The 18,475-nt window shown below is 38.8% G+C and overlaps 1 protein-coding gene across 3 annotated transcripts in view; it reads right to left on the bottom strand.

Moving 5' to 3' along the window:
• Nucleotides 1–18,475, bottom strand: part of klhl29 (kelch-like family member 29) — a 234,466-nt gene that overhangs the window by 26,602 nt on the left and 189,389 nt on the right. For all 3 annotated transcript variants that reach the window (XM_088626147.1, XM_088626150.1, XM_088626148.1), the window contains exons 7-9: nt 16,486–16,682; nt 13,174–13,433; nt 7,278–7,476 (exon numbers count right to left, since the gene is read on the bottom strand). In XM_088626147.1, the coding sequence (XP_088482273.1) occupies nt 7,278–7,476; nt 13,174–13,433; nt 16,486–16,682 (656 nt within the window). The remainder of the gene's footprint in view (nt 1–7,277; nt 7,477–13,173; nt 13,434–16,485; nt 16,683–18,475) is intronic.

Here is an 18,475-nt window from a genome sequence, read left to right as displayed (position 1 = left end):
AAATTACTTATTGTATTTCACCCTGCTGTGCCTCAATCCTCAGTGCATTACCAGTCTCTTACCATGATATACATCAACAGAACTTCATAATCAGAAGCCATTATATTTAACTTACAATGCACCTCACGACACCGGCCTGAATTCATATGTTTCACCCAGCAGAGGTGACGTAGGACAGCAAAGCCTGCGTTTTTAGGATTTATTACAGAAAACCAGCAATGGCAGACTTCCTCACAAACCTGCTCAGATCAGGGATTTTATATGCCAAGATACTCAGGACGGGCTGTCATTCATGGGCTTTAGATGAAGGGAGGAAAATTTTCGCTTCTTTCAAAGCCTGTCTATAAGAAGGAACCCTGAGCTGCAGGAAGCTGCACCTCTAGCTGTCGGTAGCCCAGGCCTGCTGTGTTGACAGCCAAGTAGCATATCCTTACATCTCTCCTCTACCATTTGACACCATTGTGGCTTTATTTTGTTGCGTGAACCGTTACTGATCTCTACAGCCATTACCCTCACTTATCCCTGCAGAACTGTGCTAGCATCACCCTGGAACGAAAGAGCACCCCAGCACAGGTAACTGCACGCTCCCAGTGAAAAGCAGCACGTTGTGTTGATGTAACCCAAGCTAGCGCAGCCCTTGAGCTCCATTTAAATCCCCACCCCCCTTTCCCTGTCCCCCGTCCTCTGCCATCATAAGCATGACGAGGATCAGGAAATCTGTCTCTTATTCCTATCAGACGTTCAGCTCCCCTGCTGGGAATCCAACTCGTTCTGTTGCTCTGCACAATGAGACACAAGGAATTAGTGCTCCAAGGCACAGTGCCAGCTCAGCTCTGTCACTCTCCATTTCTGTGGCCTTGCCACAAAGACTTGCCCAGATCTATGTGTAAATTAGGCACGGAGACACTTTTACAAGGGCTGAAAGAATGCCACCATTTTCAACCAGGTCACACAATCTTTTTATCTTTTTATGCCCTCAGAAGAGGGCATAAGTCTTTTTTTCCCCCCCAGTTACCTAAGGTGGAAGACAACTCAGTCTCTCTCTCATATACTTTTTTCATGATTCTTACGTTCACTTCCATACTGTATATACCATTTACTTTCCTTGACTTATTTATTTTTGGTAAGATGATTAGTATGAACAGCATTCCAATATTAACTGTAAAATGAAAATTAAAGCAAAAGGGAACTATATTGTAAAATATATCGTAGTAATTGAAGGGTAGGAGGTGAAGGAAAACTGTATTGACAAGAAAAAGAAAATAAAAAAAAATATGCGTTATTAATGACTTTCAATTCCAATCGGATATTCTTCTAATGGGCCCCCTACATGCTTATATTCACTATTATTTCTGTGCAGATTTTACAATATCTTTTTAAGTTTGATCTGTGATATAGCCTCATTTTTAGCAGTAACAGAAAGGGTCATGGGTGTATTTTTCTGCTGAATTGGTACTCTAACCTTTGATAAATCCCCAAGGATAGGCGTAAGTGGAATTGAAATATTTAAGTATCTGAGCGTTTCCCCCACTGTGGAGGTCCAGAAAGACTGTATGTGCTGAAAGTCCCTCAATAGCTGCTGTAGTGATCCTTTAAGTATATTATACCTTGCTCACATTACTGTACTCTGCCACTTCATCTTTTTCAATTTATTGTGCCAGACTATTGCAGTCTGTATCTTCTGACCCCACGGCCAGCTCTTCTATTAATGGAGACGCACAACTGTCAAAATACCTGTCTGACTTTGCATTGAGCAAATTGTAAAAAAATCTGAGCCTTCAGTTGTATATTAGCCTGCAATAATTTGTTGCACAGGTTGTAAAAAAATTGAAAACAGAGTTTTCATTTCATATTTCATATGCACATGAGAAAACAGAAGGTATCTCACAGGGGTGCTGTGAATGTCTCTTATGTGTGGCAGTGAGCTGGACACAGATGTCTAAGACACAGATTTTGAGTGGATAGATAAAAGGGTGGGTGGAAGATGACAAGCAGGAAAGGAACTGTTCCAGTACAAAGTGGCTGACAAAAACTACTGCTAATGCATTTAAAATACCTTCTTATCAGTTCTGTACATGTAGAAGCTTTTTTCCCCCCTTAAACATTTATTTAAGGTTAAGGGAAACACACCTGTTTGCCCATGCAACGCTATCCAAGAATACAGAACATGAATATTTAAAACTACCCAATACTGGACCCTTTATTAAGATGAAATCTTTGTAATGGTATATTCTCATATTTTACTCCTGAGCTGTCTGTCCTGAACTGTTTTAGGTAAGGAAGCATAAACAATGTTAAATTAGCCATTTATTTATTTTTCTAGGTATGTCTGGTAGACTAAAGCATATCATTTTTTCTTTTTAAGGCAAGGCTGGTGAAGAGTGCCTTTCACTATGCAATGATATAAAGTCTTGCACACCAGTCATTGTTAGGAAGTGGCAAAGGTTCTACAGTCTGAACTGGAAAGTTTCAAATGGAAATCCCAGGTGTCATTCTGCTGTTGGATCATTGAGCATGGCAACTCACTCAGATTACTGCTGCAAAATGCCCTGATGCACAGATGTGTGCGAATGTTAAATCACTTTTAACACTTGCACACATAAAAGCACCAACAAAATAAATTAATACCATGCAAAATATTTATCTTATATGTTTGGTGTTTTTCGTCGCATGGAACTGATGGAAAATTAAACCATTAAACTTTGCAGTAACAAATGTTAATTAAGTCTGCAAAAGGCTTTAGAAATCCAAGTCCTTTGTTCTGATCTTTTCAGTACACACACTGAATAGAATCCTAAAATGTGTCAAAGTGTAAGGAGAGGAATACTTGTGAAGTTAAGGAGTAAAAGTCTCTTATACTGTATATTACTTATGCAGTGAGAATAGACACTGGCACAGTGAGTTGAAAGCATGAAATTCCATCAACGAAATCTGATGAAGCTTGATGCGCTTCATTACACCTCGCAGAATTTATTTAATAATAATAAAAAATGAGATGAAAAGGAAATAATAGGATCTTTCAAGGAATCTGATGGCAGAATGTATAATGCAAAGGGAAATCAGCTGTCATTATGTCGTGGTTCAACAGCAAATCAAGGTGATGTAACAGGACACGTTACACAACTGACTTAACGCTATCCAGATATCAGCAATACTTCGCATGAATGAAGCATACGTCCACTCTTATAGCCCCAGGAATACTGCAAGTTTAAGGTGAACATTTTACATACTGCAAGCCTCCTCTCCCTTAATCATATTGCATCCGTTTAAAAATTGACTGTTCCTTGGTTCCCTACATCTCTGACATAATATCTATGAATGGTATTATTGATAAGTTTTTTGCCAGTAGGAAATTCCATAAGAAGTGCATGGTTAAGGATATTTGCAAAGGGTTTTTTACAACAAAGTTGCCAGGAAGCAGTAGGTTTGGTAAGTTGGTTGAAGATGTCATGTAATCTGGAGCCTTCTGTGCAAAATGGTACAACCCATTGCCAGTAATCAATTTTTAGGTTCATAGCATAAGAAACACATTCTTAATAAACATCTACCGCAGAGGAGATAGATGTTTCAGAGGTTTCATTGCTGCTAATGAGTCAGCGGTATAAAAGCATCGTGGGCACACTGCCCTGCCTTTTAATTTAACAAGCATCTTTAAAGTGTTGTGTTCTACAAATTAAGAGCACTGGACACCTACCACTTCATTACTCTGCCCTGTCAAGACTGGCTTTGTGGCTCTCTCCAACATTAGGAATCTGGTATTGATTGCAAAACATGGGCACTATTTGAGTGGGCACTTCTGCAGACTTTTCCTTTTAATTGTAACAGTTTAACTGTTTATCTTACTGAAACAATTTATTTTTTCTCCTAAGAAGGAAAGCACTCTACAACTATTTTGTGCAAAAGTGCAACATGCTACTAAAATTTCAATTATTTCTCAAACAGCTTTATTGCCTGTGTGTGCACACTAGCAGACTTCAGACTGTATCAGGAAGAGGCTTGCCATATTTTCAAGCTTCAGTTTTATCAGTAGTTTAAAGGTGCAGTACAAATTGCATTAACATGATGTTAACAAGCATGCTGGTATAATTACATTTAAAGATTAGCAAAATACATCCGGTGCAATTATTGCAAAGGGAAAAAATCCCAACTGTCACACTGCACCAGTAGTGACAATAATAATTAACTTCAACAAGTGGGAGATATGATTTAAAGAAAACAATTCCCTCAGTAGACAATAAATACAGAAGAGGAGAAAATATAAAACAACTGTAATAGTCTATAAGAGTTTATATAACAATAATTTCTATTGTTATAAAGAAACAGATAAGCGGACGTCTTGTTTCTGGCATTTACTAGCATTTTTGCTTTCATGCTAAAATTCAGCACCCCATCAGTCAGGCCTAGTGGTTTTAAGATCTACATTTTAACAGTGCTTTTCTGAAGAAGTATCAATCTACCACTCTCCTGTTTGTAGCAGAGCTGCATGATCTGTAACAGCTCTTCTCCTTGCTCTACATCATGATCTAGAGGACTGGTTCCCAACCTGGGTCCTAGAGAATCACTCTCTCTGCTGGTTTTCATTCCAGCTGAGCACTAAATCTTCGGTGCTAATTAATGACTTAGCTGTTCTGCTTGCTTGTTTAGAGCTTTAGTTAACTAGTTCGTTTACTATGTTTTGAGTGTCAAAATATATCCTACGTCACAGACACTGTTTAAATACAGGTAACTTCAGCACTTAGAACTTTATGCAGCCTCTTTCTAACTTGCCTGCTGTTACATCTTACTAAACAGCTCTTAGCTGAACAAGTGATGATGAACAGACACAGGGAGATGAATCTGCATCAGACACTCCCACAATCAGCATATTTTTCTTTCTGCAGAGGTCTAAGCGGTTACATTTCAGGAACACACCTGAAAGAGGGCAGTTCTGAAATTCGGAAATTGGTACAGGGTTGATAACGATTACAAATCCCATTTGACCTTTTAGGAACTGAAAGCAAGTATGCCCCAAATAGAAACCTGTAATTGGAATTACTGAACTAGAAAACAAAATCAAAATATGGAACTAATTTCACTCATTTTGGCTGAGAGCAATCTTCCTTATTTCTGACTTTCCCAAAATGTTATACATAACATACAGCAAGGATAAGGTGCATTTATTACATGTAAGCATTCAGTGCATGCTTATTGAGTGAGACGGAGGCATACTGTACATTGTCAATGATTTGCAGCTTGTAGCAATGCTTTAACCTGTGACTCTAACCCAGCTTGGCCAAAGTGTTTAAAAGGCCGCTGTTCAACATTATTTAGGTCATGTCTTTTGGAAGGCAGTAGCTTCCTGCCTCCTCTGCCATCAGGAACAACGTGTATACAGAACACCTCCAGGTCCTATATATTTCAAGCCTTGAACTTGCCTCGGGGGTTTCTGAGATTGAGGGCACTCAGCGGGAGCGGTTTTCACGGCTGACATTCCTCACGTTGGACTCCACTTGAGAGGCTGATCCACACAGCTGTCTCGGCTCACTAGGTTAGATACTCTTCCTACGTTTTTGATTATTAGTGATAAAACCTTAATGTCTCTCCACCCGCTGTAATGCTTTCTTAACACATATATCATCTTGTTGTTCAGGAAGATCAAAGCACTCGTGCTATTTTCTCCATTAGAGGATCCATGTTCTCGCAGATTTGATAAAAAAAAGAATGCAATTTGTACAGGCAGCAGGTACACATGGAAGCAGCACCAAACTTCCAGTTGTAAATGGACATGCTGCCTTTGAATTAAAAAAAAATACTGCAAAAACACAGTTCTACCCACATTTACCTTTCATGAACAGCTTTTAAATCCACAGCAGATTTTTACTTCTCACTGTGCATTTGAACATCACAATGAAGCTGAGAATAAGCCAGATGGCGGACCACCTCAGCCTTACATATTCAAAACAACCAAACTTCAAAGCAAAGGAGCTTATTTCATGTTTGTGGAATTACCTTTTCCAGGTATTTTGGTCCTAAATCAAAAAGCTTTCACAAAAAGAGATAAAATATTTTCATTCCATTAAAAGGTTCACAAAAAAGTCCAGATTCTTTTATGGACAAGCACTTTATTTATGCAGCCCTAAAGACTTGTAGGCAATTCATATAACTTTTGTTGGTTTCAAACCTTACCTGAAAAATACTTGAGCCTCATAACTGAATCTGTTTAAGTCAATATTTACACAACTGCTCTTTTGTAAATCAAATCTATAGAAAGTGAAATATATATACCTACTGATGAAGACAAGTGAAGGCATGTGTCAAATCTGATACCTTTACTCCTCTCAAGAAGTGGTTGGATGAGATGTTTGGAACAATTAGCAACAAGAAACCACTAGATAAGCCAAAGGCTTCCACTTGTTTGTAACCTTCCTCATGATCTTATGTCCTCAATTGTTAAAAAAGCAAATTTACAACAACAACAAAAAAGATTTAGCTAACACCTTTATCTAAAGGGACTTACAGTACATTTGCACCCATTTATACAGATGTGCATACTAGAGTTATCTGGGTAAAGTACTTTTCTTAAGGGTACAACAGCAGTGTCTCACCTGGAACTTGAACCCACAACCTTCCAGTTATGAGTCCAGAACCCCGACCACTGTTCCACACTGCTGCTCAGAACAAGACATTTCTTGTTAAGCACACAGTACATTTTTATGACTAACACTTAAAAACATTTTTTTGAGGAAAGGCTTCAGAATTGGCAAGCAAGGAGGAAAATCTGAACTGTAAAACACAAATTACCCTCTAGTACACTGTGCTGGCTTCCAGTAGCTGCCTGAGATTCAGTCACATGAAGGTGGCATGATGGTGCAAGCAGTTAGCACTGCTGGGGGCCTGGGTTCAATTCCTGGAGTAATATTTGTGCGGAGTTTGTATGTTCTGCCTATGATCACATGGGTTTCTTCCCACAGTCTAGTGTGAGTGAGTTTATGTTTGTGTGTGCCCTCCGATGGACTGGGGTCTTGTCCAATCTTGCATTGTGCCCATTGCTTGCCAGGAAAGGTTGTGGGCCACCATGACCCTGAATTAGATAAAACGGTTAGAATATGAACGGATGGATGAAGTATCAAAAGAGTGGGGAAGCCTTCTTAGAACTATAAAGCAGAACCTCTAATATTCCTAACTCAAAACTGGAAGCAATCCCCATTGATACACACTTACTGTATGTGAGGCACTTTGGCCGTCTGGGTTCCTGGACCCTGACTGAAAGTTCAGTACTGTAAAAAGCTGGTACCTACCTGCTGAGAGTCTTGGCCGTGTTCTCGGTGTTTGCATCTCCTGACGAGCATGGGGCAACATGTGATAGCGCTTTGCCTCATTGACTAAGTCCCGGCAGGCCTCTGAAGACTTTATCAGCTCCTCGTTGTCCACAACGTTCAGCAGGTAGCTCGGGTGGATGAACGGCAACCGTACCACCGCCAGCAACTCGGACACGTGCTGGGAACGAATACCGGCAGCAGAGAGACAGAGATGTTACTTACTCCCCAGACATCTTGACTGAGCGCCCCATTTATTACCATGTTTTACAAAGGATAGTAAGGACAGAGTTTATCGTATCAATAAGTACGCCATTTGAGAATTATACTTTCCGGTTGGCTCTAGAGAAATTACATGAATTTCCTTGTAATATTTTGTTTCACCAAAAATATCAGTTTCACCTCAGTGGGAAAACGAAAAGTGTCACAAAAATGGATAGGACATTTTTCCCAAACAATGGATTTTTATTAACCATGTGAATATGTAAAATGTAAAATGTTTTTTATTGTATTCTATGTAGCAAATATTTTTGATAATTTTAGTCATTACATGCAAACAATCTTACAGTACATTTGTACTGTACAGATCCCTAAACAAATCAGAATTCATTTTGACAGCTCAGCTTTCTTTCAAGCACCAATGAAGTGACAGGAATTTCAGTAGCTCTAAAATGGACTCTAACCAGTGTGTTATTGCTGTTAAACTCAAATAGCAAACTTTTAAGTTCAATTAGATGGTAACTACAAATGTTTACAAAGCCAAAAAGAAGTTTATTGCCCAATTTGGATGGTAATAACTCTGAGACAGCATGCAGCACTGGAGAGGTGTTTAGGAAATACGTTCATTGATCTATGGGGAAAAAGGTTGCCATGGCAATCAACTCCATCAGTGGGGGACAGTATGTTCTGTTAGTCTCTTTGGGCCTCCTTCCACATCAAAGGTTTCTTGTAAACATGAAGCAACTGACTAACAGGTGATGTGACAGATACTTTTTTCTCCTCTTAAGCCACGTTTCTATTCAAAGTGCTTCATTAGATGGGCAGATACATAAAATATGTTCACCGGAAAGTGAATTAGTGCTGTGATGTCACAGTAATGTTCAGGGGCCTAGATAGGTTATCCTAGCAACATCTCCACACATGGCGAGTAGCCTAAGTGATCTTAGTATTTGGTCACTTTTCTAAAAAGAAGCCAAATTTAGGCGTACAGCAAATAAGATTACATATTGAAATTCAAATGTTATTGCAAAACACATGCTACGCCACCCACTCCAACCAATACTAAGGATGGCACTGTTGTGGACTGTTTTTATGTAATGAGTGGAATCAAGATGTAAATAATTTTAATCCACCCCAGCTTTGCACTGAAAAACCCTAGAAAGTATCTGACATAACAAACGTTAAGTTAAACATACTGTATATGGGCATAAAACCTGTAAAAAAGTATAACTAATGCATATGAACAAACTTTGCGAGGGGGAAAACAAAAATGGCCAAAGTGGAACTCCATTTAGGACAGGTTGCAAAGATTTTTTTTCAGGGTTAAAAAAAAGTGCCCAAGTGTATTCAGAAAATATGACAAACAAACCCTCAGATGTCACCAAAATGTATAATTCTCAGCAAATTCAACATTTGGCATAGACACCACTGTTTTTTAGACACTGCTTCACGTAGCAGAAATGCTACTTCATGAAACTGTACAGCTTCTGCACTCCACTCCTTTTCCTTTTAGAGAAAAGGCTTCTCCTTCAAGATCGCTGACTACAGCTCCAAAAGTCACTAGGTGAACAGGTATGTGTGCAACGTGTGTATCATGTATGTGTGAATGTGAGGTTTTTATGGTGTGTACAGTATGCATATCTACAAGACTTGTGTGTATGTGTGCGAATGCAATGTTTGTGTACGGTGTGTATGTCTCAATTCAATGTGAGTGTTTGGTATTTATGTACAGTATGTGAATGCAATGTGTGTGTATGGTTTGTGTGTGTTGAGGAGAAGGGTCAAATTCAGGGCACAAGCTAAGATATGTTTATCCTGACTGTTTCATCTTCCAGGTGTACAGACTTTATAGGTATTTCTTATACAGAAAACAGAGAAAATACATAAATATTGCATGTGTTGCACTAGCAGAAAGCAACTTTTTTTGACACTTGAAGGTTCAGGTCTTCACCTGAGTTAACAGGCCACTACCACACAGGTTTACAAATACTCAATGCTACATAGGCAAGAACTGATAGTCAAGTCTTTAATACACAAGCAGTCATATTCTGCCAGTATCTGAGCTCCCATGTGATCGCTCGGAGATATCTTGGGATTATGACCCAGAATATTTTGAGGATGAAAGGAAAAATAAAGATGTGCACTGTAAATTGCATTTTGATCTTAAGATTTATATTTAATTTACACTAAAATCTAAACTAAAAATTCCAATTCACTTGTGGTTTATGGTTTATAGATTATATGCTAAATTCTGAAACACAAAGTGTCAAACATTTAGTGACCTCTGATGACTTAAACAGTGAGACAGAAGACAAAACAAGTCCCCCAACAGCAATGTCTTTTTAAACCCCACTTTCTGAATATTATTAAACTCATTATCACTAAAATAAATTCCAGTGTTATTTTCCATAACCATGCATTTCTGTCCTTCCTGAAAGGAATTAATGCTGACATTAATGACATCTTTATGAGTAATTTTACGAAAGCAGCGGCAAAACACATTTAATTTAAAATTTTCAGTAAACACTGAATGACATTATTGGGTATAACTAGAATTTTGATGTTGTTCTTAGTAAATGAAAAGGTAATAAACATAAAAAAGGTTTTTAAGATGATCCCTGCGGACAAGGTAACCCACTCACACACACAAATTATTTTATTTTTCCCTCTTGAAGTTTACAGGGGAGGGAAAGACTGTCACTTAGGGAATACCAATTCATCTAGTTTGAGTGATCTGGAACGTATTTGTGCAATGTCTAGACAAAGACAAAACATATTTGTTAAGTGCAGTACCTTCCACTGTGTCATCAGAGATCAAACTCTTGATACTTGGAAAGCACAGTGCTTTTCTTCTGCTTTTGTTCTGGCTCATTCTTGCTGGGTGGTGCAAAACAATTTCTGCTGCAATACCTTTATGCTGTGATTTCATTTATTAATATTTACTTAATCTTCAAAATGAAGAATGAGCTAGTATAATTCACTGCATTACTACCTCTCAGAACAGCCTTAGCTGTCAAACATATCCTGCATTTACTGTAGGTGAGCACAGGGTACTTGTATGTAGGCAAAAAATAAATAAAAAGCAACACAGCTTGTCACTTAAAAATAGTATAAAACAAAAATCTATTGAATTTACTATTATTTAGCAAATTAGCCATGAAGAATTAAACTATACATGTCGAATGTAAATTCAAACCAAATGCACAAGACTTCACAAAGTCCTTTACCTAACTGCCTGGAACAACACTGAGACATTATCCTTCCTCATTCTTAGGAGTGTTCATCTGTGGCATAAAAATCACAGATGATTTGTAAATTTCAATAGAAGATCAATACAGCTAAAAAAACCTTTGTGACAGTTGTCATTTTCTTTTTTATAGAAATGGTCCAGAAATTGACATTCCTGTATGAGACCAAACCGTTTTTAAACATGGGCAAATAGTGATTAACAGCTGCCCTAGAGAGTCTCTTGAGCAGGAATGGCAGAAATATTACCATCTAGGAAGATTCACTGGTTGCTCGCCAACACAATCAATGGGTATTGATATGCAAGACAATGGGTTAAAGTGGAGAAGCAAAAGCACAGAAGCACAGCTATCAGATATCAATTGTTCACAATCTCTGAAATGAATGTGAAAGTCGCTTCATTAAGCTTGTTATTACTGATCGCTCACTTCCACTCATCCAAAGCAATTACTTCAGAAGTGTGTCTGAGGCCAGCCAAATCTGGAATGCTTCCTACCTGCAAAGAGCCTGGTTTCAAAATCATCTTTCAAAAAAAAAAAAGAGTTGCAATGCATGGATTTGTATACGTAATATATTGTGAGGAACTCTGCAAACATACATTTAGTAAAATAAGATAAATGAGAAATGAAAAGATGTGCCTCAAACTGATAAAACTGCCGAGAAACCGTCTCAAAACAAAATTACGAGGACACCACGAACCCGAGAGGCATAAAAAGGGTCTGGACCCAGAGTTTTCCATCAATGTCATGATGCATTTGTGATCTTACTCCCTGAAACGCAAGGCAAGCCAACAAGACTACCAAGAGCTCATTTTCACAGACTTCAGATTGATTTCCTTTCAGTGTGTTTCTCAATGGAGTCCGTACTGGACCAAATAAGCATAAGGTCACTACATCAATCTCCATTTCTTCCTTTTCTCCCTGTCTTAACTGATTTCACAGCCAGGTTTCCCATGCCTTTTAACAAAGAGGTCAATTAGCAGAGATGATCTCAGATACACCTGTACTGTTTACAGTTCAGAGAATAGAAAAACAAACACGGTGTAATATGGAATTTGAACTGCATACACTACTTAATGTTCAAAATTGTATTGTTTAAAAATGTTCAAAAGAGTTTTACAAGAGACAAAGCAACTCTTAAACATTAAACTAAAATCAAATACTGTTTTATTACAAAGCTACAGTAGCTCAACAGAATCATTTCCACCTCTCAATAGCTGCTGAAACATCGAAGTAACCACATTCTGAAACTGAAACAATCCCCATTGCAGTGATTTTTCTGTACTTCTTGTAGAGAAATGTTTATTAAATTGAACATTCCTTTAGTTTCTGCAAACCTCTCAAAACTGGTAAATAAAATCCTTATTATCGGTTAATCCATCATTCTTGTGACTCATTCCTGATATTTGCTTTGTCATGGATTTTCTGCAAGAAAATGCCTCTTATACCACAGAAGCCTTTCTAATCCGTCTAAAAATGCATTTCTTCGGCATTTTGTGATTTTCTTCAGAAAATGCATTTCTGCGGCAGGAAATCAGCATTACTTGTGTCTATAAAGTATCAGTACGAATATTAGATTTTGTTTCAGTAGTGTTACCTCATGCAGAACCTGTGTCTCCCTGTAAAGATTCTCCATGGTTTTTGCAGTAACAACGTTTATAAATTTTAAACTTTAGCCACATACACAGCATTGATTTCAGAGACCCCTTTCTCCGAGCTTACACCTGCTAAAGTAGCTTTTTTTCTGGTAGACATTTTACAAAAGGTCTAAAAATGAATTTATTTGCTACCCATACGTTTGCCACTCATACAGTAACTGAACAGGTGTGATTTAGCTAATTTCATTGAACACATTTTGGCAAGTGCTTTTAATCACAAAGCTGTTCAGTTACACTAAGGTGTGTGTCTAACGATGTGGCATTAGCAGCATCACGTTTTAATGTTGCTTCTGAGATCTATGTTTGTATGTTCATTTTTATAAAAAGAAAGAAATGTGTGTCTTGCCTAAAACAACACTGACACACGATCCTGCAGGGACCAAATCTCCAATGGCTGATTAAGCGTTAAGCAAGCAAAACCCACAGCTCTACAGATCAATACATTTTTCTTTCCCCGAAGTACCATTACGTGGCAGCCCAAAGACGATTTGAACTAATAACCTCCTGACTGCATGACTCAGCCAGACACATTGCACACAGATTTTAAAAAGCCGAGTCACTTGGGTGCTCAATCAATATTTAAAGTAAAACATCTGTCACGCCAGTGCACTTAGGATATCATCCAAGCTCCTGACCATGTGACTCACACTGGCACTCAGTGTAGCAGGGCCATTTACTAGATGGGCTGCTCAGTTGATCCTGTTGTTTACCTGAAACACCCTCACACTGTAAAGTGCAGCCATGCCATTTCCTCACCTGCACTCTGTTAGCTAGATCTTTCTTTATCCACTTGATTGCTGTTTCATAAACCAGCTCCTCTGCTTTGGTGTTGAGGCTGTCGTTGGACAAGTAGCTGACGAAGTCCTCTTTGGAGATGTTGAGGATCTCCTCCTGGCCGGCCACCTCGGGGAAGTTCTGCAGGGCGAAGGCCTTTGCCATGTTGTGGAGTTCGGTGCACTGCATGGCCTCGGCCATGGCCAGCACTCCCAAGCAGTTACTGGCCGTCAGCTGCTTTTCTGAAGGAAGGAGGAAGAGGGCAATGGATCACTACACAGTCCTGCACATACTGCACTGTACAGGTGCTGAGGATGCATCAGCTTCGAGCAGGGAGAAAGACTGTTGGAATGTCTGATGCCTCCAGGAATGAAGAATCAAAGAACAGGGGTGAAGTAACTCAAATGCCAAATGATTACTAGCTGTGCAGAAAGCAGACACATGAAAGGAACCTCTTTCAACAGAACAATCAGGAGAACAGTTCCAGGCCTTTAACTCAGACGGATTCATTATGTTCAGGCCATGCAAGATCAGTAATTACATTATTTGTGATCATTCTTACTCGATTTCTGAAGGCACTCCAGTTACTGTACATTCCTGTTATGTCACTTTCTATCCACACATACAACTTCTTGCCTTAATAAAAGGTGTCCACTTGTTTATTTGTGATTTACTTTTCCTAAATCAAAAGAAATATATTTTAAAGACTCTACGAAGTGTGATGAAAGACTGCTCTCATTTGAGTTAATTCTGCACAGAAAAAAACGGGCATATTTTATGGCCCTGCAGACAGCTGACCAGACAGGATAATTAAACACGTCGGATTACTGATGGATTTTAATAACCAAGGGAGAAGCTGGGAAAAAGATAATTTCCTTCAAATAGGGACATAATTTGTACAAAATGTCAAAAAAGAAAACACTGCAACATAGTATGTTATCTATATGAATTTGTAGTCCTCTGCCTACATCTTACAGAAGTCAAAAAAACAGAGCTACAGCAGTTCCTCAGCTTTTCAGTGAACAGGAGGTCAGAAGTCTGGGATATAAAATCGGCCATAGCGCACAACTCTGAAAACCTGCCTTATGATTATTTAGAAGGAAAGAAATAAAAACATTTTTCAAGTTCTTTCAGTTTTCATCAGCATACTGTCAATCACATTCTGAATACATGAAAACAAAAACAGACCAATACATTTCCAAGACTTCAGACCTACAGCAATCTTGCTAGCAGCTTGGTCAGATATTATGATTTTATTTTCCACAGACATGCAAATAACTGTTGTTTTTATGTTTTCTTTTGTGATTATTACTATATATATATAGTATGTTCTGTAAACCAATTCAAAAATTGAAAATGTGGAGACAGGATAGACACCCTCTGGGTTATTAATTGTACCGCGGACAGCAACTATTTGCATATCCAATTCTGAAAAATGAATGTCTGGTGAGGATCCCAGAACTCTTAAGGAATCCTATTAAATATCTGGATTTAAGCCCAACTGTATGAACTACTCTGCTTGTGCATATGTAGAAGCAAACATTGGGCAAACATTTTGAGCTTAACCTTTCTCTCGGCTCCTTCTTTTGCAGTAAAGCTTGATTTTTAAGAACAGTATTTCCCTACATTTCTATCTTACATACCTTTTATAATTAAACCAATAATAAATAATAATAATAGCAATAACTCTGGTTCACTAAATTTTACATGCATGTTCAATACCTGTGAATGTGTAGCAAAGCCAAATTTGATTCCCTCTTTAAATGATTTCCCTTTTTTTCTCAGGGTCGCATTCCTCTGGGTTTAAGCATATTGCTGTTATACTCACCTAATGGAATTGCCAGCAGATACATACAGTAGTGAAATTAGCAAAACAATGCAGAAGTCTCTGTATCTAACAAATAATGACTCTTTTAGACTGGCTTACTTGGAAACATCTTTTAGATAATTAATTTAATAATAATAATAATAATAATAATAATAATAATAATAATAATAATAATAATAATAATAGTTGTTTACACTTATATAGCACTTTTCTGGACACTCCACTCAAAGCGCTTTACAGGTAATGGGGACTCCCCTCCACCACCACCAATGTGCAGCATCCACCTGGATGATGTGACAGCAGCCATAGTGGGCCAGTAGACTCACCACACATCAGCTATCAGTGGGGAGGACAGCAGAGTAATGAAGCCAATTTATAGATGGGGATTATTAGGAGGCCATGACTGGTAAGGGCCAATGGGAAATTTGGCCAGGATGCCGGGGCTACATCCCTACTCTTTTCGAGAAACAGAGTCAGGACCTCGGTTTTACGTCTTATCCGAAGGACAGCACCTGTTTACAGTATAGTGTCCCCGTCACTATACTGGGGCAGTAGGATCCACATGGACCGCAGGGTGAGCACCCCAAGCTGGCCCCACTAACACCTCTTCCAGCAACAACCTTAGTTTTTCCCAGGAGGTCTCCCCCATCCAGGTACTGGCCAGGCTCACACCTGCTTAGCTTCAGTGGGTTGCCAGTTGTGAGTTGGTGAGTGATATGGCTGCTGGCAATATCACTGACATACACGAACAACACTAATATGAGTGGTAAACACTCATATTTATTCATCATTCTGAGCTTAAATATACCCAGACCAATCAGCAGGGTGTCGTAGAGAGCGTGGAAATGGTTGCTTCCAGAAGAATCTTGGTGGTGGGAGAATCAATTTTAAATTTAACCAAGACTTTTCTTCTTTTCCTTGCTCAGAAACGCTGTACTGTACCTGGACAATACATTTTTGATTGTGAACAGAGCGTTTGGGGAGTTAACCAACTTTTGGACCAACTTTTGGAATAGAATGATAAAACAGACACATATAATGAAACTCCAAATAGATCAGCATTCCAAGACAAATTTTAATTTCCTTCATTTGAACGGATATACAGTATATTCTTTGACAAAAGCCTGAGAACACTAGACAGTTTCAAAGAAATGATCTCCTTCTGGAGGAACTAGACTGCTATTACTGTGTTAGGTTAATTAACCTGCAGCTCCTCCAATTGTCTCCTTTCCAGACTTTTGCTACAACCGGCTATGTAACTGCTTAATCAGTCAGCACAATATAGCTGTCTGATTACAGCAGACAATAGTGCAATGAAGGAGCTTGGTGTACGGAAATGTGTGAATTGGAAAAGCCACCATGTGAGCAGCCTTGGTCTAGAGCTTCACATACCCCATTTCTCTATTCTGGAAAGTTCTAAAGATTGAGAACAAGTGCCTTTATAAAAGAGAGGCCTATGGACATACCTAAGAACGAGACACAGACTTTGCAGAAGGTGTTGAACTGGAACTTGTTGGCAGCCTCCAGCAGCGTTTTGGCATTGGCGGAGTCTATGATCAGGGAGCCTGTATAGACAAACTCCAGCAGCAGCTCCAGGACGTCAGCGCTGATGTTGGTCATGGTCAGTTCTAGTTTCTCCCCATTCCTGTTCTCTCCTGATGACCTATCAACAGCACACAGCCTGTTAGACAGAAGTCAGCTTGCCAGGCCACTCCTGTCAAATTCCACATACAACACAGCAAAGGGGACAAAGGGTAAGGGAATCAAAACTAAAACTGAAGGAAACAAAGACAAAAAAGAGTAAACAAAAACTGCCTGATATTTATTTCCTTGGCAATGTGGTTCAAAACAGTATTATTTATTTAGACTCCATCTGGAAGGGAAGGTCCTCTAAAACATAACTTAGGAAAATCCACTTATTGCTATTGTGTAGTGTCATGCAAAAAAAGGGAAAATGCAAAAAAAACAACAACCAAGATATCTTTTAGAAAATGCAAATAAACATGAATGAGGCAACAATTAAAGGAAAATACAGAAATCAGCTTTTTGAAGGGGACAATACCATCTGAAGCAGAATTCTTCATGCTGATAAAACACAAAGATTGATTTTTGTCACTGATGAAGTATAATGTGCCATCATTCTACACAACTCCAAGCAGACTGGGTGCCCTGGGCCACTGATATACAGTATATGGTACTGCAGTGCTATGAAGTCTCTGGGATCAAATTTCACTGATTAGTTCAAATTTAATAGCTTTTCTCTGGCTGGCATCATTCAGTAATGAACCACCCAAGGGGTTTATATCCCATAAGACGAAATGGCCCTTTCAGGTTTAAGAGAGAACAGAAACACACAAAATAAACAAAGTCTGCATTCAGCTACGAGCCCATCTTGGAAGGTTAAATATAGACATAAAAAGAAACAGGGTAATCTGGGAAGCTATTATAAAGGCATTATTTGCTACCCATTTTATTAGCAAAGAGGCTGGCTCGTGATCAATGTTTTAAATTATTTAACATTTCCAATTTTCCTCTGGTCTATTTTAGTACTGGAAGTGGTGGTGGTGGTGTAGATCGTGTGGATGGGAAGGGCAGTTTTTAAAGCACCCTGCCCTCCCCTTCTCAGCGCAAGTCTAAGAAGCCTTCAGTGGTATTGCTTTGTAAACAGAACACAGACAGGACAGACGGACAGAATGGTTAGAGCAGAAAGGAGGGGAAGAGAATTAATTCTGCCACAGCAAGCCAGCAGCCATCCTTCTGGAGTTCCATGACTGTGACCTAGGCAGTCTTTTAAACAGAGACCCCTGAACAAAACATCTCTCCAGCTGCAAAAATCACCTCTGCCTGTGTACGAACGGAGATATTAGTTGTCGTACGAAACCGAATAGGAAGGCAAAGATACAGTACGAACGGAGGAGGAATTCTCTGGAGATGGCTGCAAAACCAAAAAGGTTACTCCTGAAAAGCAGAGTCAGGGTTTGTTATTGTGAACAGTAATTGTCGCAGTAATAATTAAAAGGTAAGCCAGAGTTAAGTGAAGTAAGAAGTGGGTAATATGTGACAGAAGGAAGAACATATAAAATAAAATATAAAAGTCAACATGCTCATTACTGAGGTCAATTAGCGCAATCTGAATAGACTGCAGTAGTTATTTGTTTTGTCTGAATGCTTTTGTTATGGAAATTGCTTTCCGGCTTTTAAAAGAGTGCTCCAGATTTATTTTGCATTTGATTACACACTAGCTCTTAGAAAAAAAAAAAGAGTTCCATTCCCCTTTCAGGGTGACTCCAGCTAAATGCCAGAAATTAATATACTGTAAGACTTTCAAGACTTTCATGTCTTGTTATCGAGAAGCTTTGTCCACAATCACCACCACTATTCTAATTAAAGGGACAAAATGGAAAAGGACTTGTTTGCATTTCATGCCCAGTTTTGGGATCTAATATTTACAATAGA

The sequence above is a fragment of the Lepisosteus platostomus genome, chromosome 3 (assembly GCF_059453375.1).
Source record: "Lepisosteus platostomus isolate fLepPlt1 chromosome 3, fLepPlt1.hap1, whole genome shotgun sequence".
In the NCBI taxonomy this organism is placed as follows: Eukaryota; Metazoa; Chordata; class Actinopteri; order Semionotiformes; family Lepisosteidae; genus Lepisosteus; species Lepisosteus platostomus.
This window is presented reverse-complemented; position numbering and strand designations above follow the sequence as displayed.